General features: G+C 40.4%; 1 protein-coding gene and 1 long non-coding RNA gene across 7 annotated transcripts in view; one reads left to right on the top strand and one right to left on the bottom strand.

Annotated features, from left to right (window-relative positions):
* The window catches only part of PPP2R5A (protein phosphatase 2 regulatory subunit B'alpha), a 43668-nt gene extending 27041 nt beyond the window's left edge, over positions 1-16627 (bottom strand). The window contains exon 1 of the mRNA XM_086878622.1: positions 15418-16627. Within this exon, the coding sequence (XP_086734748.1) occupies positions 15418-15568 (151 nt within the window). The 5' untranslated portion in view covers positions 15569-16627. The remainder of the gene's footprint in view (positions 1-15417) is intronic.
* On the top strand, positions 16561-25169 carry LOC111926180 (uncharacterized). 6 transcript variants are annotated; one of them, XR_015283702.1, is made up of 5 exons: positions 16561-16841; positions 18015-18084; positions 19331-19435; positions 19913-20006; positions 22224-25169. It is a non-coding gene; the product is annotated as an uncharacterized LOC111926180 (long non-coding RNA). The 6 variants fall into 6 exon arrangements; XR_015283701.1 differs by having other exon boundaries at positions 16587-16722; XR_015283704.1 differs by having other exon boundaries at positions 16605-16722; positions 19913-20036.
* Positions 25170-25694: the final 525 nt, after the last annotated feature.

Raw genomic sequence — 25694 nt, 5'->3', positions numbered from 1 at the left:
TAAGAAGCCTTGCAAGATGCTTATTTCACTCAGATAACTACAAAGACACGAATTGTTACACTCTGCAAAATAATGAACATCAGCTGTAAAAACATTTGTAAGTTACGTAACATTTCAGGTCAGATCTTCTAATATTCTACAGCAGATTGCATGAGTAAGTATTGTATCATAGCAACAATGCAATAACAGTGACATGCTGAGGATAAAATCCAAAAAGCCTAATTTAAGGAACTGGCACAGGGAGGGCAGCTTTTTTTGTTGCTAGCCCCAAGCTGATAGCCAGACTAGCACAGGAACCAAGCCTACTCTTATTCTCCCCTCACTACAAACTCAACTATACTCCAAGTTACAAAGGTCCACAAATGAGGCACAACTAACACAATACAGTTAGCTAATGATAAAAAAATAAATAAAAATTAAAAAGGAAGTATTACTAAAAATTTACCTAGAAGTTTCAAAAACCAGCAGATAGCATCTGAATACTTCTAGCTTTGGTTCAAACAGACTGAAGACCTAAGGCTAAAAGCCATTAACTGGAATTCATACAGAATAATTAAGTCACTTATTACCTTCCCTATGATATCAAATAAATTCCTGCATTAGCCACTTCTAGTTAGACATCAGAGTAAAAGTGAATCTCTCCCCTACCATGCATCAGCAGTCCATTTTATTAGCAACCTGATCTCTCTCAACTGGATGCTTCCTCAAATGAAAAACCTGCCCATTAATCTGTTTTGTTACCATTAAAACATTTAAAGTAAAACTAAAGGAAGTACCTTCTTCTAAGCATACATCCTTTTTTTGTACTTACAAGGGGAAACATTTTTTTTTTTTACTCAACTTATTACTCTAGTCGTCTGCAAGAGATGAAAATTATGTGAAACCATGGCAAAAATAAGGTAACAAGGAAGCCAGTTCTGTTCTATCAGCACAATCCATCTTCATGTGCTCAACCCCTGCTTGACACATTGCACATTTGTCCCAGGAATGTTATGAAAGGTACCATGGGAACCACCAAGTGATTGAGGAAAATTTGTTTGTCAGATGAGATTCTTAACTTTTCAAAGCCTTTAACTATCCCATAACGGTGAAAGCTAGACAACTTTATACCACAACAAAATCATATCACAATAGTTTATTCTAGTTCTAGGAATAAAATAAACTGTGCCACCATAACTGCATAAACACTGGAGCTTTTAGCTTTAGTAGTTGAACTACCCATGGCATAATTTTTAAACCAGCTTCAAACTAATAGTCTATGAAGATTTGCATTGTAACATGTGGAGTTCAAGATCATTGTTATTCTTCAAATACCCTAAATGCCACAAAAGACCACAGAAGATAAATTAGGTTCAAAGTAGACAGCAGATGCCTCAATAAAACAACTCTGAATCAAGCATGATGATGGGAAATCCTGAAGACAAAACCTTAACATCCAGCACCAAAGGAATTATTGCAAATTATGATCCACTTTAATCATGACTTGCCTCTGGTCATTTCCATCTTAGATAGTAGAGAGCTTGCACCTGATTAAAATACTCAATTTGATTGTTGCACTTCACAATACTTAAATTTTCCACAGACTATTTCTACTGTTTACAAACTTCCCCTCAGACAGTAGGCATGATACTAAAGGAAAAAAAAAGTAGCAAGCAATTTGACTTGGAAGCTCTTCCTGAGCAGAAGTTTTAAAACATTGAAGCTGTATGAGTGTGCAGATTTGTCCCTAAATCGAATGCCTTCAGATTTATAAGGTCATCAATGCAAATCTAAGCATGGAATATTGAGTCAAGAGACTAATCTTTCCAGGGAAGGCTCAAGTAAAATATGGAAACAAAAATAATTCACAAGAACTACCTCACTGATACATAACTGGAGACAAAAACACACTACAATGCTGTCTTCCTACAACATATTTATCTCTTATATTTACAGGCCTTCCTCCTGGAAGGAACAGAAAGATAATTTTCCTTTCTCAACACAACTGTTTACCCAAGACATTCAGTACAGAGAACCTAACATAATCCTTGATTTATCAGCAGAAATCAGACTCTAAATGCACAAAAACTCTCTCAACTACATAAATGGCAAGTTCTAAATTCGTAGTTTCCTTGCCAATACAAAATAAACCCTCTCAAACATTTGCAAACATTTTCCATTTGTTTTTTTTTAAGTCTCACTAATTGAATAGTTCTGTTTTTCCCTGGTAGAGCTACCCCTGGAAGATGCAGAAGCCAGAGAAACAACCACGGAGCTTTTACTGACAGCCTCTTAAAGCAGCTCATACACAGCCCTTTCAAGATGTTAGAGGACAATGATATTACAGAATAAGGTACCACATACCTCCTTAGAACTTGTCGACAATTTTACACTTCTACATAATTCTCTGACAAACTGAATAAATGAAAAGGATCATGTCATAATGATGCTGCATTCCACAGTGCAAAGTTTAGGATTTAGTCTCTGCTGTCTGGATACATTTACTGCACTGCATTCAGCTGTACTCAGTGGTGGCAGGAAATGCTGGAGTAGGACAAAGCCTTAACAGTGACACAGAGAGAGAAGCATGTGGACAGTGAGACACCAAATCTCTAGGCTTGGTTTTGGGGCTTTTAGTTTAAAGGAATCAATGTTTTTGTACAGCCTGCTCCTTTCAGAGACACCATTAATCTGAAAAGGAGGTAGTGTGATAAACTCCACCCCACTTACATAAATCAAGCACAAGGAGTCTCATTTGACATAAATTTAATATTTGGTTTTGTCCTGGACAGCTCTTGTGTATATGATTGTTGTGATCTCTCCTAGCATCTGAACGTCAGTGCTGATGTTACAGGCACGACAAAACATTGTTAGGAGATGCAGTTTTGGTGCAGTTGATGTTACAACAGGGCACAGAGTGTTTCCAGGTTCTCAGAAGTCTCCATCTACAGCCTGACAGGCAGCAAAGCTGTTGGCTGACAGCAATTGAGAGAGGTCTCTCTCCCTGCTACCCCCTTTCCCATTTACTCCTCCCTTTCCCTTCTCTGTTCCAGTCACATCCCTCCATCAGCACTGGCTCTGGAACTCGTCAGGCTCTTCCTAAGCTGCTTTAACTCAATAACACGGTCATATTAGTGAGGTTAAACGGCTTCTGGAGGGGCCTGATGTGCATCAGCTCTGGCACAGGATTAGAGACTGGAGCAGAAGCTCTCTGTGGTGAGCTGCTAAGTTAGTTTACTATCTCCTCTGGAACCATATCATCCAAGTATTGTGGCATGAGATAATGTGTAGGTAAGATTTTTCACTTAAATTAGGCATTTTTTGAGAATTGGATTTTGTGTTTGTTGCAGGGTCTGGTTATTTTTGGGGCTCTGTTTTGTTTTAAATCACTTCAAGCTCCTTTTTAAAGAAAAAATGTATCTCCCATATACTTGGCTGCCCTGGAAGTGTATAACACTCCCCAGTAACTCAATACACTCATAAGAGAAGTTCCCACAATTCCAACTTTTGGCAGCTCAACAGCCCCACTGAAACTGAAGGAGCTACTCAGACGAGCTCTGTGCAGCACCATAGCATCCAAGGAACTCTTCATCAATATTTTCAGATTGTCCACATTAAAAAAAAAATCTTTTGTCACCCTAAGGAATAAGCCCTGTTTTTTAGTAGACCAGGGTTGCAGGTTTTCCCTCTGTCCCCTCCAATCAAGAGTTCAAAGAATGTATTTTCAAATTACCTGTTACCTCAACCACTACAGCTGTTGCTAGGACTCTGGAAGGGGCTGAGTGAATTTTTCTGCATGTTGTCAGTAAACAGAACGCTGACTTTCCAGGACAAATAAGGGAGTCAGAACAACATTATATATCTTAAAAGTTAACCAGCTCTTTATTCAATAGTAAGTTTGTTCACTAGAGAAGGAGATTTGGAAGACAATGAAGTAAAAATGCATTTTCAATCATTATTGAAAGGAAATTTATACTACCTATAGGAGATAAACAAAAACCAAACAAAAAAACCCCCACAAACCACAAAAAAAAACACAAAACAAAAAAACAAAACAAAAAAAAAACACAAACCACACAACAAACACAAAAAGGACTCAGCACAAAATTGCCAAGTTGGTCAACCTTGTCTAGGACCCAAGTGGTCACACTAACATTTAAACTCTTCATTTCAGAAATCCGGACTGCAAAGGGGCAATCAAGGTAACAAGCTGAGCTTCTCCTGTACTTCCATTTTTAAGTAAACTATTCTGCAGATGGTCATCAGGCAAGACTTGCACACTGTAAATCTCTGGTCTCTTTTGAAATAGTAAGAAAATCAGAAATTCTGCTCATTGGAATAGTCTGAATTTAAGATTAATTCTGTGATACAGAAACAGGGAAGAAAAAAAAAAAAAGGAAACCACATATTAGAAGTAAAGATATATGAGACTAACAATCAACAATTCCTTTTAGTTACATACAGCACTGTGGTTTAGAGTTACCTACAAGTCTAGGCTACAGATAATTTTTAAGTCATTTAGAAAAAAGTTAGGAAAAAGTAAGCTGTCTCCTACCCAGTAAGATATTGTTTGTTCAGAGAGTCTCATCTGCTGCTCCACGTGGCCAGGAGTTGACCTCAACAAATCAGTCCAGGAAATCTGAAAAGCCCATGCTGATCTAACAACATCTGTCACAAATTCTGTGACACGGCTTCTTGCAATGATAATGAACTGCAAGTGTTTAATTTAGATTGTTTCTACCATCTTCCAGGCTTTCTTATAACCTCAAAATAGTTAAGTCTCCAGCTACTGCCATGTTAAATCCCTTGATTTTAATTAAGATTTGAGCCAACCAAGACACTTCAGAGAATAAGAAAGTACACCGCTGAAATGTTTTTGTATTAATAGCCCTATTTCTTACTGTTTAATTACAGAAGACAACAAGCAGTTAAGATGCAAAAAGTAATACAAATACTCTTGGTACTTCAAGTTAGACTCTAGTAACTGGCCCTGCCACAAGTCACCTTACTTCTACCACACTTTCTAAAGAAGAAGAATTAAAGCACCATTGATTCTTTAAACAAATAAAAATTTACCAAGCATACCAATCACTGGAACAGGAACGAAAACCATCCCAAAGTCACCCTTAACAAAATGTACAAGTTTAACGATACAAAGGCTACCTCAAGAGCACACCAGCAGTTCAGAATCTAGCTGAAATTCAGTTCCATGCAATAACAACAAGGAAAAGCAGGGGGAAAAATTGGCCAATGGACTGACACAGTTGAATCAGTGTTGCTTTTGAAAGTATTGAGAAGTTGAGGAATTTGCACATGGCTATGTGAAGTGTTGTTCAGAGTGATACTATATTTATTAGAAAAGGCAAAGAAATTTCACTTCTTACACAGCTGAAGTGTTATAGTTTCAAAAACAATTACTCCCCCAGTGCTCTTGTGGGGGAGCTTGCTCCCATCTATAAGTCAACTATAATGCTCTCCAATGCGTTAATTTATGGTTTTGGGACACGCTGCTACTGCATTTGCTGTCTTCATTTAAAATCCATAAAGCAGTTTTAGTGATTGATCATGTGGCAGGGTAAGCCTTTTTTTGAATATACCCAGACCCTCTAAAAAATTAATTTAAAACAGGAACCTGCCTCTAAGGAAGAGACTTCTAAATTTAAGGGTGATAAATCCTATTGTGGAATTCATATGCGTAGCCAGGTCATTCATTCGGAAAAAGGGGAGAGTAATTAATTTATTGAATTGGAAATTGTTTCTCAGAAGATGTGAATACGGGATAGATAGCACCTTTAACTTAAAATTACAGAAATTGATACAAAGGCCCATGAATTGAAACTGCTTTCCCGAACAGAAAAGACAGCTCCCAAATAGCTTTTTAAATAATGAAATGAAACAAAGGGTTTTGTTATGGCAAAACAGAGATGCTTTCAAGAAGTCTTTCTAACAAGAGGGCAAACAAAGATCAAGGTAAAGCCCTGTGTATGTAAACAGGTCCTTTCTTTACAATCTAAGTCAGGGTACACTGAATGAGCCACAAGGTTGAAGTACCCAGAGAGGCTGCACAAGCAACTTGTTATTCCAAGTAATTCACTCTTGTGCCAGGAAAATTAACCACTGGCAATACCCAAGAGACTACAGAAATGGAAGGACACCACATACCAAGCTTCTGAGAGTGTCAAATCAAAAAGATCAGAAGGGACAATTGCTATGATGCTCCACGTTCCCAAAACATGACATTATTTACACTTTTCCACAAATGGAAGCATTTGCCCTTAAAGAAACACTATCAGAGGGTAATGGTTCAACAAAGTACTGGATTTTTGCATGTAATTTTGAAGACACAATAAAGCCCTTGAGGGTGTGACAAGGTGGACTCAAGGAAGCATTCCACATCTACCCTGCTAAGAAATAAAAGAATAATCTGAGCAGCTCTGTTCCCTATTTTACCCCCAACAGCTGCAGTGCTCTGCACAAATTTTATCAGGGCACACAGACAGCTGAAAAGCAGGTAACAAAGTTGTGTGCCACACAGGCTCAGTAAAAATCTCAGCTTAATACCCATTATCCAGGACTGCATTAACAACATTTTCAATTCATAGGGACCTAAACACTTAGCTTGAACAAAACCAATTGATTTGCACCTTTTAAGTCTGAAGGGACAGCAACTGTATTTACAATTTAAGCTCCCTCTACATTAAGTCAACTGCAAAACTCTTGTCTCACTGACATTATGGCAGTTTATAATTATTGAGTGGTAATTATGAAGTATGCCATAAGCGGATCTGTGTGGCATATTATTAACAGATTAAAAATCTATTAACTTGTATTCTTCCCCATAATTTCCTCACCATATCAAAGTATAAAATTGATATTGAGTAAGATGATGAAGTTGCTCCAGTTTGACATCACACTAGAACATGCAAGTCAACACAAATCAAGTTTGTTTATTTTCCAGAAACTGAAGAAACACTCATGCAGTTTTCACATGGCAATATCAGTGCTAAGTGAAATATAAAAATACCCTTTATTGAAACAAAGGGTAGCTGTTAAACACAATTTAACCAAAGTACAGAAATTCAATTTGCAGTTAATTTAGCACTTAGCTTTTTAACATGAAGGAGATGCATAGAGGAGTCATTTAATAGGAAATGTGTACCAGAGGAAACAGTCAATCTAACATCTCAAAAGACAAGGAAAACCCACCTCTTCCTTTCAATTCCTGTGTAAATCTGTGTGGAAGTTAGTTACAAGTATTAGATTAACTCCTTGGATAAACACATAGCTTGCAAACTGGCTAAACAAGTGCTTCTTACATTTCAAAGACTTCTCAGGTCAATAACATATGGAGACACTTTATGTTGCACGTAGCAAGCACTTTATGTTGCAGTAGCAAGAACTATGATTAGACAGGGAACACAGGTGAAATCCTCCTTGTGCTGCATTCAGTGACCCAACTCCCACCAACTTGAACCAGAACAATCACCCTGAGCAGACAAATACCAAACATTTGGGCGATCTCTGCTTGATTTAAGTGAAATAGACATTTAGCCTCATAAATAAAAGGTTGAGATATTTTTTTCACCAATTTTAAGCATACTCTAACAGCTTGTGTTTAGAGTGTTTGGCAGAAAGACTAAGTGTCAGTAATGAAGGAACCTGCTCTTTAAGTCCTCTCCCATTTGGCTAAATCTCTTGGCTATTTTTAAACTCAATTTACATCATCTTGATCTATTTGGTTTATTTTGATCCTGCTTCCTACGCTTAAGGGAAAATGAACAAATATGTATTACCAAACCCTGTCCTTCCCAACTTTACTGTGGGACCAAGCCCATGTCTCTCAAGAGGACGCTGATACATCTAGATTTTTCTTTAAAAACAACAATAACTGTTTCCCTACAGAATCCAACTATGCTGAAATGCATGAAATATGTAATTCAAGACCTAAGCTCAGTTCTCACCATTTGTTGCTTTTACATACGTGAGGAACCAAAATTTTGCTGCTTAACAAGATGCACGTCATATTTCAAACACAGAATTTGTAATGGAAAATACAGTACAGTTTTTGAAAGTTTTATGCAATTACACTAACCTAGAGCCTTTTTTAAAAAAACACTTTCCCCCCCCCCTACACTCTCCCATATAATTTTACTTGGGATGAAATTCATAAAATAAAAACTCTATTTTGAAGGACCTCTATTTTGAAGGACCGGGCATCTACAGAAATAAATGTATTAAATCACTTCTAAAAGCTCACTTGTTTATGCATTGGTGTACTCTGCTAATCCTTTAATACTACTATAGTAGAAATGAAGCTGTTTTCCTCTTCATATTCAGACACATTGCTGTAACTTTTTATTCCTGATTGTTTTCAGATCAGCTTTTCTGCCCCGTGCTATACTGTCCTTCTCTAAAATTGTTCAACCCACCTCCTCTTTCAGCTGAGAAAATCTACTGTGCCACTTTCACTGTTACCCACAGCTTGACAACTCTCCAAGCGTGTGATGGTCCCACACACAAACTTCCAATCAGTCATTCGAAACTTGTATAACACGTGGAAAGCTTTTCTCTTATTGTAGGGAGTAACTCTCTCATCTTTTAATTCTTAGTGTTTTAAAAAATTATTTACTAGAAATAGAACATCTTCTTTCTGCAGCATTGTTCTTGAATAGACATGCACAAATATAATTTTTGCTGTTACTCTCACCTCGACCTCCCAGCTCCCCAGCAAAGTTTGTATTTCTCTTCTGAATCCTATCATATCAACAAAGCTGACAAAAACCCATCGATTTCTTTGATTACCAAGCTTTGTTTGGTAAAATCAAGAGAAACAATGGCAAAGAGAAAAACTTGAGATGAGAATGACAGAAGTCTTTTCCCAACAGTAAAAGGCAATGTAACAGCAGTATTTTTATTTTTTTATCTATAGCCCTTTTTTTTACTATATCCATTGCAGCACTGCATGCTACTATTTTATAAGGATACAAGACCGCTGAATTCTGATCAAACTACTGTTTGTTCCCATAGCTGCCATACCCTTAGAATACTGAGTCCTAGTATCCTGCATTTAAATTTCACCAGCCTTTCCCAGTTTCACTTCCCACCCCCAAATGTACAGTTATGCTCTCCTCAATTTTAAATTCTCAATAAAAAAATCTCTCATTTGATGAACCAGCTAATCTGCAATCAATTCCTGAAGTACAGAACAAAAACCCTAAGCTTGTGAAGTTTCAGGAAGATCACAGGAAGTCCAAAATCCACAGCTGCAATGTAAAGCTATGAAGAAATTAGAAGAGAATATGGTAAGAAACATTTCCAGAATGTTTCACAGCCAGTAGGAGTGTTGAGACTCCAAACACTGAGCTCTCTGCAGCCACTGGAGAGGAGCTGGCCTCTGCCCTCTGTTCCCACTTAAGCTTTTCCATCACCTCAGCAGTTCCATGCCATGCCTCCACCTGTAATGTACTCCTGGGCTCTTGCCTGTAGAAAATGACAGGTTTTGCCTACACTTGGCTGCTCTCCTAGAAGAACTACAGACAAGAAGCCCCTAGAAAGCCACACAGAGCAGCCTCCCAGAGCACTGCAGACGGGAGCAGCACAGCAGATCCTGAAGGAGCTCAGCTTGGTAAATACCAACTCATCAGTCCTGCTGCTGAGCTACAGCAGCTACAATAGGACCAAATAAGAATTTGGACCAAATGAGATTCATTAAGAAACACATGCTAAGCTCTAAAGTACAGCAAGCATTAAACCTCAACACAATTCATGTTTGTTTTAAATATTGACACTGTACAATTTATCCTTCCTCTAGTGTTCAAAGTAGCTTGAATTGGTTTTGCTGAAGCTAAGAAAATTACCCTGAGGAATAGTTGCAAATAAAGCTGTCCATACTTGGCATGGAAAACTTCAGTCCAAACAGTTCAGCAATGCTGTAAGCAGCTGAGAATAAGGTCTGGTGAAGGAAAACTGAAGGCAACCTTACCTATGATGAACTCTGCTTTTGAGTCAGAAATATACTATGAAATAGGCGTCTTGCAGACAACATTATTCACTGGCCACAAATTTAGCAAAATTTGAAACTAGTTCAGTAATTCTCTGATGGAATCAATGATTCAGACTTTAAAAAGAAGTCACCATCTAGTTTATAGTAGAGCATTTTGCCAAGGGAGTCTTCTAAAACAGGTGTAATTTACTACCTATTCATCTAATTGGGCTGAGCTCCAACCATACAAATCCACATGCGGCTAAAAGTCATCATTTTAACTGGCTAGATTTAAAACAGGAATCAGGACAACAAGGAGCTGAATTTATCAGCGTTCTCAATGGAAGTGGTTTTTTTTAATCACAACACATAACCCCTCTGCTTAAAAAGAATATGAATTTGTCCAGAACTGTTGGTATGACACCTTTTCAAAAGCACTGAATGATTTTAAGATAGACAGATGCTAAAACCCACCCCCCATATCCATAGATTGAAGTAATCATCTTTTGCTCAGATAGCCTGCAGGAATAATTAATTCAATTTGTATCTCCTACAGCAACTAGCATTAAATTCAGCACCTGCAAAACTACTGCCTAAACCAGAAAGCAATGAATATGGAAAAAGAAATGTGATACTAAGCTGGCACACAGAAGATGTGAAAGATTGAAATAGAAAAGTTCATGTGAAGACTGTCAATAGGCTCTATATTTAGGAGTTGCTTTTGATGGAAGTATATTCTAAGACCAAAAATTCAAGTCTACAGATAAAAAAGGTCAATTTGTTAAGAATTAAAGACTAAAATGTTCCACTCCATAAACTAGGAACAGTTCCTTAATATAGAAAAAAAAAATCAAACAGCTCATTTTTCATGGAACTACTACAGCTTTTTCATCTGTTATAGATTGTTTATTTCTCAAGATTGTAACTTCACTTAAGAGGAAGTTTTAACTACTTCATAATGTGCCCTGCTGAGATTATAGTAAGAGGTAAACAAAAATTCCTCACAAACATCCATTCTTCATCTGAATTAAAGATTCTCACTTTTAAGGTAAAACTCATCCAAGATGATCACAGTTGCAAGGGATGTTGAATTCAAAAGGTGGAGGATGGAGGACTACAGAAGAGGAAATAACAATGAATCATGAGGGATACAAAAAAACAAGTGCAAATCTGAGAGAGAAAACTCTCCTTTCACTTATAAATATTTATTAAGGCTGTAGTAAAACTAAACCTTTCTAAAACTTTGAAGCACATTTTCCCTTGGGGAGCAAAGGCAACTTAATACGACAAGAAAATTTCTTTCAGCTGTTTTCAATTCCACCTATTTATGTCACTCTGAAGCATACACTATGTGACTCAAAACCAGCCAAAGTGTGAGGCTTGAACTGATCCTCAGATTTAGTAACACTAAAATTTTACCTATCAGCAAGGTTACTAGACCTCCCTGCAACATTTCCACAAAAGCTCAACTTGAACACAACAACTGGTTTTCAGTCAAACCCAAGCTCTTTCTCAAGGGTTTAAGGAAAGAAAATAACCAGAGTTAACACCTATTTTACACCCTGTATTTGAAGGCTGACACTACACACTGGGAGGTCTTCTTAAAAATGTCTTCTCATGTCCACCTTTGTAACTCTCAGCCCTACAAAGATCCCTCTATTGCTAGCCCATGGCTGAAAGATTTCTGGACCACTTTGCAATTCTTCTCTTGAGAGGGAAAGAAGCATGAGGAAATTTTTATTCTTTCCAGCTGTAGTTGATATGTTTGGTACACAGGAAAAAAAAATTCTATTTGCTTTACAACTTGATGGTCCAATGAGTCCTGTTTTCTATTCATCACTTTTCACCTGTATTGCTTACATGCTGCTTCAACCAAAAGTGACAAAGACAAGCATGCATACATCTACTGGAGAGAGTCAGATCAGGTTCCAAGGTCAAGCTGCATCTCTTTTTCAAAAATGAAGATAACTGCCATGTTCTATTGCAGTCTCTTGAAACAATTTTCTACTGGGACAAAATTATCACTTCTTAAGACAATTAAAATAACACTCCCTTTGCCAGATTTCTTAAAAAGCAATACTCTTGGAATTGTCCATGAAATGACAAAATCTTGCTGTGTTCCAGCACATTATTTTGGTTGAAGAGTCTTCAAAATTCTTTTATTATGCAAACTTTAGGTAAATTTTAAAATGAAAAGAAGATTGGGGGGGTGATTAAACAATCTTTTTTTTTTTTGCTTTAAATATCATCACTGTCTTCAGTATTTCTTATTCAGTTGTTAAATTATATATATATATTATATATATATATATATATATAATATATATAGTCAGATGGACACTGTCGTTAATAACAGTGCTTTAGGAAACCTAAATTAACGGCAGAACAAATTACTAAATTATTTTGAGTATCCTGCCATCATTTATGTTTTGCTAAGCTTTCATCTAAACAGGGTATCATCACACACAAAGATAAGCTGAATGTTAATCACAACACACAATCTTGCCGTTCCTCTTCTCAATCTCACTCCCCCAACACCACCTCTGATGGGAAGAGCTCCTGCTCCTGAGGTACTACTTGGGACTGTTGCCCACTAGTAAGAGATGTGCTGTATCACTGCTAGGAGAAGAAATACACACCCAAAGCGCAGAATTCTGGTAATTCAAAGCACCAGTACAATTAACTGCAGAAATACATATTTTTAAGATTACCTGTCTAAAGGCTTTGAAACAATACAACTCTGAAAGTGTGTCTCATCATCTGAGCTGGCCATTCCAGTGGCAAACAAAACAGCCCCTAGAGAAAAAGAAAAATCCCACAACACTCTCTACCTATGAAGGTAATTTCTAAAGTGACAGGTAATTTCTACTTTTCTTCTGGAACATTTGTCCCTCCAGTAAAATAGATGCAAGTGTTTTAGGCCAGTCTGACAAACCTACTGGGGAGTTTTAAAATACTGTTTATACTTATCTTAGAATATTTTCTATTAAAAGCGATGAAACAAGACAACACCTATAAACAAAATGAAATATTTTATAGCAGCATAATACCAAATTGCTTTCTCATCTAAAAAGATTCAATTTTCTCCCAATACAGGTTTGAAATACCTCAGATTTAACATTTATTTGAAGAGGTCTGTAAAAGAAAAAACTTATTCTAATTACAAAAGTGTATGCTGAGCACCCGTAGGCATCATTACAATGACTGTACTTTCCTTTTCCAGCCCATCCCTGGGAATTCTGGCTCATGATTCTGTAGATGATACTGCACTGGCAGCATCAAAACTATTGCTAAATTCCATATCGACTTTAAAAAAATAAAGCACAGCTTTATCTTCCCAAGACATGTGTGATTAGAACAAATAGTTTTATAAAACGATCCAAACTCTTTCTAAAACGTTTTTTGGTTTCAGGAGCAAGGAAGGTTTAAGAGGAAAAAGGAGGGGGAGCATTAACAGATCAAAAGAAACTATCCCATGTACACAGCTACATTCAGGACAAACCTAACATCACAAACCTAAGGGAGAAAAACAAGCAAAAGGAGTGTTGCTTGACTTGCTGCAAACTGGCTACTTGGGACACTACAGCTCATAAAAGTGTATTTTGCCCACAATTTCTTTTCTGTAGCAGGTCTCCAAGGAAAGACTTCACATCTGAATCATAAGCATAACGACTGAAGGGATTTTCCTTTAAGAACTTAAGGCAATAAGGCAATTCAAACTTCTATAAAACCCTGCATAACTGAAGAAATCCCTCTGCTGGTTTATGGCTTCAAATTTCCAAACGTCTAAGTTGCTGATGCCATGCAAAATTTCTCTGTGTTACAAATAAAAAGCTGTAAAACCACACTCAGAAAACTGCAAGACTTAATAATGCAGAGTTAAAAACTTTAATATTAAAGTCCCAGCTCAGTAAAGAATGCAAACTTGGACATTTTGCTGATTTGAGCTGGAATTGTTCCCTGCGTAACACACGTATGTTTAACTGTTTGCTGGACCAGGACCCAAACTTTCTGAAGTCTGCCACCTATGTGCAGTATTTACCAAGGGCCTTTACAAAGTCTCAAGTGTGGTTTCTAAAAGTCAGTTCAGAGGAAAACGTATTGCCAAAACAGCATGGGAACAGCAGAAACTGAATCATGATTTCAAACAAATTATCCAGGTTATAAATCCTTTAAATTAAAGTAGTGGACCAAGACAGGACACACCTTCATAAAGGAAAGCTCAAAAGAAGCAGCGAGAACACCCCTGCTGTTGTTATAACACCCAAAACTACTGCAACAAACATGTTAAAACCAAATAAACAACCCTGCCCTTGTTACTCCCCTTCCTAAGCTTATTTCTAGTCAATAACATTCCTGCTAAGAGCCAGATTTATGATTCATGTACATCTGCCACTCAAAAATCAGGAAAAAGTGACTGTCTTTAAATACTAGAGACACGATTGTAAAATGCCATAACATTCAAACTGAAAAAAACCCACACTTAGTACCTGAGAATATTTTAAAGTTTGCTATATCTTATTCAGATTTTGGATATTTGCTGCAAATCAAATTTTTTTTTTTTTTTTTTTTTTTGCCACCATCATATGATGCAGCTTCAAAAGCCTTAAGACTTTAAAGCCAGTGGAAACAAAATTAACATGCTAGGTCACGTTAAGGTAATCGCTCTCCCTTATTTTTCAAGTATCTGACAAATGCCTTAATAAGAAGTTTTGCATTTTCTCCCCAGCACGTACTTCTCGTAATTTTAAAAATATACAGAAATGCATTCTGATGATCAAAGACGTAGAAGGCTTCAATGAACCTTCCTTCATTTTTGCCACCTAATGAACTGAGCCTTCTCAGATTTTAGCTACAGCACAGTGGATAAAACCTTCACTGTCTATTTTCTGTTTCAGCAAGGCCAGCATCCAGAGTTTTCATTCACTTGAGAGTGTTTCCACACAGCACTGTGCAGGAGGAAGTTTCCGAGGCAACTCCTGGAGAGCAGCAAAACGTCGTTCCAACACTGTCCAAGAGCGGTGCGAATGCACGGAGCAGCCGAACGCGAACTCTCTCCGGTAACTCAGGGTGTTAGCCACGGGCAGAGTTCCCCCTTCCCAAAATCCCCCGTGGGAGGAGCCACCGCTCACTCCCAGGTTTAGCGCTCAACTAACTGCCTGCACTCCTGAACTCAACTCATCGTCTGCATTTTCCTCCGTAAGACCTTAAAAACCACGCGAACCAGCCAGAAAAGGGGGTTGGCGAATTAGTGGAGTCGGCGCCCGGGACAGCGAGCGAGAGCCGACCCGTGCGGAGGAGGAATTCCTGCCGCGGGGTCCCTACCTGGAAAGCACCGGGGGCAGGGGAGGACACGGCTAAAGGGCAGAGGGCGCGGGGCAGGGGCCAAGCCAGGGCAGGCGGTGCGGGCAGCGGCACCTGCAGCCGGAGGGGAGGGCGGGAGGGCAGGCTCGTACCTTTGAGCTGGGGCAGCGGCGAGAGCTCCACCGGGCTGCCCTGGCTGCGGAACTGCGAGGAGCCCTGCGAGCGCTTCTGCCTCTGCGCCTTGCGCACCGATTTCCGTGTGAAGCCATCCACCTTCTCCGCGGCAGAGATGGCCGCCGACATGGCTGGGCGGCGGGGCGGCTCTCCACGAGCATATATTGTACCGGAGGGAGAAGCGGGCGGGCAAAAAACAAAGGGGCTTAAAAAAAAAAAACGGAAAAAAAAAAAAAAACCAAAACCCAACGAAAAAACACCACCAAAAACGAAGTCCTGGCTGCCCTCACACACCACACCGCCGAAGAGAGGAGCGGAGCGGGCTCTGCCGGGCGCTGGGGAGGCTCCCGGGTCGCTCCTCAGTTCCTGCTTCCCTCGCCGTTTCCTCCCCGCGCGGAGCCGCCGGGGGAACGGAAGGGGGGGAGTAGGAGGAGGAAAGGGAAAACAAACAAACAAAATCCAAAGACAACTTTGCCCGGCGGGGCGGGGGCGGGCGAGCGCCAAACTTTCCCTCCCGGGGTCCCGCTGTCCTCAGGGCAGGCGCGGCGCGACCCGCCGCGGGACGGGCTCGGCGGCGCCGCTGCCCCGCTCCCGCCTCGCTCGCTCCGCGTCCCCTTCAGCCGAGCCCGCTGTCATCGGCCGGACTCGCCCCCTAGGCTCAGCCGCTCGCTTCCACACGCCCCTTTTCCGCCTTCAGCCGCCGCCGGGCGCTCCCCGCGCCTCCGCCGTCATCCCGCCTGGCCGCGCTCCGCCGGGGGCCGCCGCGCGCGACGTCGCCAGAGCCCCGGAGCCGCCGGGCAGCGGCCGCGCAACTTGGCGGAGCGAGCGGAGTTGAGCGGAGGGAGGGGGAGGGGCGGGACGGGGGCGGTGGCAGCGGCAGCGGTTGGCGACCCCAGGTGATTGACGGCCCAGAGCAGCCAATGGAAGGAGAGGAGCACGGAACGCCCCCCGCTCCGCCCGGGGCGGCCTGGGGAGGACGCGGGAGTTGGGCCGCGCGCCGGGGAGCGGATGATTGACAGCCGGCTCCTCCAACCGGGAGCGGGAGAGGCGGGGAGGGCGGGGGTTCTCGGCGGGGGGAAGGGGAAGGGGAAAGAGAAAGGGAAGGGGCGGGATGGCGGGCGGGGCGCGCGCCGGCCAATCCCGCGGCGGGGAGGGAAGCGGCGCCGCGGGCGCGGCGGGTCCCGAGCCCGCCGGAGCGCACCCGCGGGAGCTGCTCACAGCGACGCCGCCAAAAGGGTGTTTGACCGGGAGCCGAGAGCGCCGGCAGTCGCGGCGGCGCGCGGGTGCGCTCCCAAGCGCACCTCCGTGCCATCTCCCCAGTGCTCCCGACTTTTCTTTTTCCCCACCCTCCCGACGCCTCGGAGGCGCTTTTACGTCTTCCCTCCGTCGCGGCGTGGACTCGGTTGTTTGAGCAGCGGCATGGCCGTGGTGTTTTCCCTCTGTCGCGGCGAGGCTCGGGGCTGCGGGCGCAGCGCTGCCTGAGGCCAGCGCGCGCCGCGCTTGCAGGGCTGGGCGCGCGCGCGGAGAAGCTGATGCTGCTGCTCCGGGAGGGTTAAACGGCTCGGGCTGAAGCCTGGCCCGGAGAAGGGAGAGCTGGGACTCTGTGTGCGCCGCGGGGCTGCGTTAGGGCCTGACTTGCGCTGTCCCGTTTCCATATAGGATTCCCCCCTCCCCCGTTCGGAACTGCTAACACGTGGGGGTGCCTGGTAGCCGTTCGCGTATAGCTAAGTTTTTTGCACATCAGCACATTTCTTTTTACTGTATAGTTTTGGATACCTATTCAGCAAATAAGTATTTTTAGTATTTTAAGCGCACACTCAAGTTCCAGCAGCTGTGGTAGGGTATAAATACAGTAAGATCACCGTAAATGTTTGTAAAATGCCTTCATGAGCTGGACTTTAATCTTCTTGTGTATAAACCATAAATCAAAAGCCAAATTATTATAGCTTTATGTGAACATAAAAGACTAAGATCGTGGTAGCCTGTTCAGTAGAAACTGCTGTTTCCTTCTGTCTCTTTTATTTTTCCTTTCCTCTGTCAACACAGGCTCTAACTTGTGTGCTTCTCATCTTTTTTTGCTTTTGGTGAAATGATCTTTAGTAGAGAGAGAATATGGGCCATTCACTTAAGAGTTGGACTCAATGATCCTTGTTGGTCTTTTCTGGCTCAGAATATTGTATAATCCTTACCTGCTGAGCTGCACTCAGAGAATCCTTTCCTGTACACTTTAGATTCAGTTCTGGATACAGTTTATCCAGAAATTATAGGGTATCCGTGTAATATACTTTCATCCTTCTTGTAGTTGTTGTAGACTTCTCATTTCATTTCTTTATGTTACAAAATCCATTATAAAGACAACATAGCAGTCTTTAGGCACGTGTCCTTTAAACTGGCAGCTCCTTCAGTGATTGCGGTAAAGGAAATCCTTGCATTCCTTACCTGGTTAATTCTCACTTCACTTCAAGGCCCACAGCTCCTATTGAGAGATCACTGGGGCCAAGCTTCTGTACTGGTGTGTTCCTCTGTTCCTGCCTGCCCTCCAACAGCTGTCATTTTCTTCTGCACCCATTTTTAGAAACTGACACTGACCAGCATGTCCTGTGTACTGTTTATTGGCAACTCAAGCCGTGCTGCCAGTTTCCAGGGTAAAAGAGTCTACTTTAGAGTTTCATCAATATTTCAGATTTTGTTAAGGAAAATTTATGCAAGTTCTAGTTAATGTAAAAATGTTTTTTCTGAGGTTTAAAATGTTTTCCCCAAGGTTGCTTAGGCTTAGAAATGCTGTTTGAAAATGTGCTATAAAAAAATCTTTTGGCAGTCAAAATTCATGACACCAAGACCTCCATAAATAATAGGTGTAGTCTTGCAATGATGGGATTTTCATATTGACTGCACTGTAAGATTTTCAGACTGTATCTTCATGTATCACTTGTAAAAGAAACATTGGTGAAATCTGAGTCAGCTACAAAATGAAACTTTCATTCTCTCAAATAAATGAGAAGTACTTTTAGGCACTGAGTTTTCTTTTGCCTTTTAAATATAACTCTTCTGATTTGGAAAAGAATGAGCAGTGTCTCTGGTGACCAGCCACTATTTCCCAAACTGAAATGGTAACATTTGCTTTAAGTTACACTTGAAGGTAGTGGAATTGCATCAATAGATGAAATCACTGGAACATACAGGCCTGCTGGACAAGGGTATTTGGAGACAAAAAATGAAAGCGGGAGCTGTGAGTGGCAGTATGAAATAACTGTGTTTGAGAGGGCTGGAGATTGCCCTTCCCCACTTTCTGCACATACTGCTTCCTACACAGCTGTCGGAGCTGCTCTGAGTCAGCTTCTGGAGCCCCTGGTTTTCAGAGTGCATTTAAAGGCACACAGGGATGGTGCCAGGTTACAAGCTGCTGGCTCCAGATTCAATTTGTTGAAGTCCATGGTGTCCACGGAGAATGTTGTGAATAGTAATTTTATGCCAAGTTATTCCCACTCCTTAATCAGGGCCCTCAATATGCACTGAAGCCTTGATTCTGCAACACCTCTCGCATATCTCTAGCTTGGAAGAAGGCTCATTATCATTCATGATCATTATTCAGAATGCAGAAGCAACATTCTGGAGCAGATTTTACTGAAAGTCACATTTACAGTTCTTTTCATTTAGTCACAGAGGATTATTTCCTGCACTGTCTTATCATCTTTTTACCCAGAAGAGAAACCTTTGGAAAGGTGAACAAGAACATGACGCATCATTAACTTGCAGAATCCTGGCTCAGTTGGCTTGCAAACCTGGTGCTTCAAGTACCAGGTTGCTACCAGATTTTTGCTGCAGGGAGTTGCCTGGCTGCCAGTGTATGAGGAGTTAACTACAGCTCTGCTTTCCCATTCTTCTTTACAGATGCTTAGAGGCCAAGCTGCCAGGAATCTAGCTCTTCTCAGAGACAGTGGGAGGAATATTTTAGTAAAGACTATGCCCTGAGTGAGAGAACTCTCAGCCAAAAAGGTTTGTGGAGAAAATTTTATTTCCCTCTCAAAATGAAAATGAAAATGAAAAGCCCTGTTGACTGCAACTGTGCTTATGTTTACTACTGCACAAACCCAGCAGTTTTTCAGGGTATTTCATAGAATCACAGAATGTCCTGGGTTGGAAGGGACCTTAAAGCTCATCTTGTTCCAAACCCCTTGCCATGGACAGGGACACCTTCCACCAGACCAGGTTGCCCAAAGCCCCACCCAACCCAGCCTTGAACTCTTCCAGGGATGGGCCATCCACAGCTTCTCTGGACAACCTTGTTCCAGTGCCTCACCACCCTCACAGTGATGAACTTCTTCCTAATATGTGATCTAAATCTATCCTTTTTCGGTTTAAAACCATTGTCCCTTGTCCTGTCACTACATGTCCTTCTAGTAAGTCTCTCCCCAGCTCTCTTGTAGACCCCATTTAGATACAGGAAGTGCTCTAATGTCTCCCTTTTTCCAGACTGAACAGCTCCAACTCACCCAGCCTGTCTGAAATGGGAGTGGCTTGGTCCTAGCTTAAAATACTTCCTGGAATGATACTCCACCAAAACCAAGTGAGATATTCACCTAGTTCAGGATAAATTGTATGTTTACATGTTTTGTAGTCTGTGTTGGGTAGTAGATGTCTAGCATACATGTTCCCAAGTATTCTGCTTGATAAATCCTTGAATAATACAGCATTAGTTATCTCAGGGCCATCTGTCGCCTTCTTCCCAGAGCAGAATCTGAAATTCAGGGATTGGAATTCCGAGGTTAGTTGGCAAGATCTTTGCAAGGGTCCTGAGTTTGACTTCCTTCAGCATACCTGTGAATACATCATTACAGTCTTTCCAGGCAAAACTATGTGTATGGGTATATGCAGGCGATGGATTGTTAAAACTAGCTCTGATTCTTGTTGTGATTTTAAAAACCTTTGAATTGAGTCTTCTGTCAGACAATCTAGTGTGATTGTGTTGCAAATAAAAAATGTATTTTAAGAATTTTGTATGCACAGGCAGAAATACACGGATTATTGTAACTGATAGTCCAATGAAAATGTATCCCAGTTTAACTCCTTAATTCTGCCTGTGTCTTGAACTGTCATTTTGGGTGTAAACAGTGCTGTCTGAGAATTCAACAGCAATCTTTCTGGCTCAGTAAGATGCAAAGCATCCCTTAGGGACATAGGTTTACAACTAAGCTTTCAAAGTCAGTTAACATCTTTGCTATGATATTTCCTTAGCAAGAATCTATAGAGCATGAGCAGATGTGTATTAATTAATCTATTCTCTGTGCTGAAGATTTGTTTGCATTTTATATGTATAAAATGGGTAAAGATCTTCAGCAAGAGGAGTGGATTCGTGGTATTTTTAAATGTAACAAATGATACCTATATTCACTGAAATGCAGAAATGACACCAAGCCCCACCAACCCACCGACCAGCTGCCACTGCCAACAACAAAAAACATTGTAGCCTTTTCACTACCACTTCCTACATTCATTTGTCTGTGGCAAATCAGACCCTTATGAATGCCCATGAGCACTATCTTAAGCTTTAAAGATTGTTCAACACAGCATTTTGGAAATAAGAGGGAACTACTTCTGGTATGAAATATTTGCATGTAAGAAAGAACACCTGGAAGCCCGAGTTCTTTCAGGAGTAATTCCTAATGCTCAGTGAAGGGAATTAAACAAACAGCAAGGTTTATTCTGTCAGCTTCTTAGCAGGCTAACAAGAATTACTGCATGCTAAGAATCAGCTGCTTGGAAACTTACTGAATGTGGCAGGCAGAAAAGTACAAACATGGCCAAGAGTTGCAAACCAGGTATATATAGGCTGTAGTGGGGAGAAATAGAGGATGGGGAAAATCTCTCCCTAAATCCAAGGTGGAAAGGCTTTGCTGTACCAGGGTTTCCAAGCACTTTGACGGTGTACAGATACAAGTCTGTAAAGACTTGTATCTGCGTCTAGGATTGTAGTTCTATTCCCTTGCAGTTCTATTCTCCTTGGAGAATAATAGCAGAAAAGTATTTCTATATTTTCATGTGTCTCTGCTGTGATTTAGCAACTGGAAACAAAGCCAAGTCCACCGAGCAGACAGCTCTCCACAGCCCACTGGTGACTGGGCTGGCACCCATCACCTGCAAATCTGCCCTCAAACCAGGCTCAGATCCCACAAATACCTTTTCAGCAGCATTGTTTAACCTCATTTTGCATAACCAGTGTACATAGAGTGATACTAGTAAGGAAGAGTCTCAAATATTGATTTAATTAAAATCAATCTTTCCACTCCCCAGTTAATGAATGAAATAAAGTCACATGCCCTTGTGGATACTACTGATTTGTTGTACGGGTTACAAAGTTTTTGTGGGCAGTTGTTTCACGTTTTGAAGTGTTTTCAGAGCTGCAAGAGACTTAGAAGAGATAGCTGTGGCTTTTATGTAATAACATGATTTCCAGAGCTGGATCTTTGAGGAAAAAATTTAAAAAGTAAGACTTGAAATAGAGTCTTAAGTGTGGGTAAGCACACAGGAGAGATTGACATGAGCTTTAGGGAAATGTAAATAATGTTTATTCTAATTTACTCATTTGTCCTTTTGTCTGTATCATCCAAAAATATATATTTTTGCAAGCAGGTGCACTAAATGGTGTTACTGGTATTTCAGAAGGCTGTGCTTCCATGTTAGGACTTGTCTACCTCAGGGAAATGTGCTGCCCTTCCTAGAGCACCAGAGCCGTGGTGGTTGAATTAAAGCGGTGCAGTAATGCCCATGATATTTCCTTATGTAGATGTGCTCTGAGTCACGGGTAAAGGCAGTGGAGCTCACAAGTCACCGTCTGGAGCAGGATCCCGGCGTTTCCCGGCCTTTGCTGAAGGATGGAGCACCTTGGGTGACCTGACTTGCTCCCCTTGAAGCGGAACTGACACCACAGTCACTAAGCACGGACCGGGCAGCAAGCTCACTTAATCCTCCCCAGCGAACACATGAGCCACAGTTTGCCTTTCAGTCTGTAAATTGTTCTTTTGTTTTGCAGGCTTTACTGAACACAGTTTTATTTCATGTGACTGTGCTATTTATGGAGGAGTAAATATTGCCGGGGGTCTATTTAAAAAGGCCAATGACCTGGATTTTTTTTTCCATTTGAATTATCTCCAAGAGTCAGACATGTTTCACAACTGATTCCCCCCCACCTTGTTTCTGTAGACTGCAATCATTTCTAACATCTTAGATCAACACCAACTAAAAAGACAAAGATTTTGAGTGAAATAGAACTTCATGTAGTACGAATGTGATCAGACAGTGTGTGACCTTGCCATTTTTGGAAGAGCTGAATTCCATCCTGATTTACCAGCTAACAACATAGCATGTTTTTAGCCTCTGAATATAAGCCTTTTTGTTGTAGTAATTTGAATTCATGACTCTGGTTTGTTCCTTTTATTGTTGTTTTTACAAAACCAATTATTAAGTGTGTTTTCACAAATTTTAAGTAAATAAACAAGCCATGTTTTCAGAAAGGAAGATTTAAACAGGCAAATGTTCTTCCTGCTGTTCCTGCAATCTAAATAGCAGTATCCCTTTGCTTTTTAAGAAAGTTGAACATGGCAGGGGAAATAGTGCTATATTTTCACTTTCAAGAAAGAGCTTTGTGAATACAAACATGTAGCCAAGTATCTGGAATATGAAATAGATTTGAATATTCTTAAAAGTTGAGGCAACCACATATTTTTAAACATATTTATTTTCTTGACACTTTACAATGAGTTGATCACCATAGCATAGTGGGCTTCAACCTGAAATTTTGCTGTAGACATATTTATCTTTTCCCAGTCGTATAAAAGTATGAAAAGATAGATTTTTTATACTGAATGCTATTCCATATATGTTCTAGAGTTCTGTGGTGTTTACCATGTCATTAAAAGGCACCCTGGTTTCAGTGCAAAGCTGGCTTCAGAAGTCACAACCCTCTTTTCCCCTGGAGAGGTGGAACAGGTGGACAGGGATGGGATTCCCTCAGGCTGGTCTTACTACCATCACACCTGATTGGATTTCTTCAAAATTTCATCTTTGAAGGAGCATACAGGACAACACATAATTCAGTGCTCTGATGGTGTAAACAATGACCACATCTTCAGTATTATTCTGGCTTGAACTACAGCAGGGAGTAGCCATGCTGCACAAGCTGCCCCATATATATGCACACATTTGTGTGTATATATATATATATATATGTGTGTATATACATATATACACATTTACATATACAAGTTCTAGCAGTTCTGCTTAACCCTTTGGGAAAATGCTAAGAAGGAATGGCAAATCTTGCCCTGTTGATGTCTTAGAAGAGGCAGTTAGTTCAAGGTATGGGGAAAAGTATTCCACATAGCTATTTGATATTTCTTCAAATGAAACAAAACTGATTAGTTGGAAAAGATTATTTACAGACCAAAAAGCCTTTCTTTAAGGTTTTCCACCTAAGCCCACCACTTATTACTTCAGTCTTCTAATTTTTAGTGGCCCTTTTCAAACATTGGAGTTCACCAGCAGATTATTTCACACATTAAAAGGATGTTGTCTTCCTTAAGTAAAAATTGCTACCATGATATGAACTGCAGTCAGTGACACCTACAGCTTCCACTAAGATGAGAACTAGAAGTGCTGTTTCATTCTCAGTTGTAACATGTCTTCAGTTCTTGTTTGTATTACCTAACAAGAGTTTTCAGATTCTAACTCAAGCCGTGTTTTAAAAATAAATTAGCTAAAACCTTAATTAGCCAGCACTGGTCAGAATGGATCACAGTAAATGCATATGCTATTGGTCTGTCTCTTTGTTAAAAAAGTTGGCAACTTATAAGAAAAGAAAAAATTCAAATTATTTTCCATTTTAACAGACCTCAGAATTCTCTGTGGTAAAGCAGAATAATTGCAGTATAACTGAGCACCTGCTAGTTCCTTTCTAGATTATTAAATTATATGCATGTTCTCATACAGGAGTATCTCAGATTCCCCTTGCCTTAAAGGCAAGAAAAATACACTTTTCCTTGTCTTTAAAAACTGGTGGCCTGATTATTCTCTCCTCTAGTTTTTGGAGACCACAGAACCACCAAACTCATCAAATCTACATTGACATAAAATGTACTGATTCATGTCATTAAGGAAAAACTCTCAAATTAACCCAAAAGTCAAATTTTATAATTTAAAACTTCGGTTTCCATTTTCAGAAATTATTTTTTTTTAAATATTAAGTTTTCCTTGAAAAAATTACATTGAAATGGGGAAAGTAAAGCATGGCAGGCAGCAGAAGTATGAGCTGATGTCTAAGTAAAGCTCAATGCTATTCTAAGAGGATCAGTTCTAAAGTGATTTCTATAGTTTCTACAGTTAAAAGTATCTTCCAGTTTTATTCAGTACAGGCACAGTCAACTATCTTTTTTCTTGATCACCCTAATGGGTAGAAGATGGGATATCTTCTTGGTAATTTTTATTAATATTCACCACATTTCCAAAGTAATGCAGACAAATTGGTACGCTAACCTTATATATTTGATTTCTGTGGTTCATATCTCTGAATATTTGTTCCAGATAAAAAAATATTTTCTGTTGTCTATAATTTTTACCAGGGATTTCAGAGTTCTTGGCTTTTTGAGATAGAAATGTCTCTGCTGTAACCCAGTGCTGAATGTATTGCTGTCTACACATATAATTACTAAACACTACAAAACTATTTTGACTGAAATGTCTTTAGCATTTGCTTTCCCTGTCCAGCAGGGCAGTGGGGATTTCCAAAGCTTTTGTTTCTGTGGATTTATTATTTTTTTTTGTGGGGGGAAAAAAAGGAAAAAATCATAATCATAATTTCCTAAGTCTTACTTAAATATCTGTGCAAATTGTCTTGGTTGGTCAGATGCTCTTTGTGAGGTGAAAACAGGCTCAGTCTATGTTCGGAAAAAATCCATAAAATAGCTCTTTTAAATGACATTTAAACTCTGTTTGATCCCAGACAAACGGGGTGGCCTGCATGTTCTACTCATCTGATGAATTTTGGACAATATTATTGTAAATGTCATGTTTTTAATGTGGAACAGGCTGTTTGCTGCTAGGTCTGTACCACATACTTGTCGGTGATGGAGAGCCATCGCCTTTAATGGTGGTGCCAGATAAAGTGGGAAGTCCTTAAAGAGGAAGAAGGAAAAGGAATTAAAAGAATACCAGTTCCAGAGGGTCTCACAGAGGGAAAAAAAGTGTGTCTTGGTTTGAAAAG

Source organism: Cyanistes caeruleus, chromosome 2 (genome assembly GCF_971803275.1).
Source record: "Cyanistes caeruleus chromosome 2, bCyaCae1.hap1.1, whole genome shotgun sequence".
Classification (NCBI taxonomy): domain Eukaryota; kingdom Metazoa; phylum Chordata; class Aves; order Passeriformes; family Paridae; genus Cyanistes; species Cyanistes caeruleus.
The sequence above is the reverse complement of the archived record's forward strand: the minus strand, read 5'-3'. Positions and strand labels throughout refer to the sequence as shown.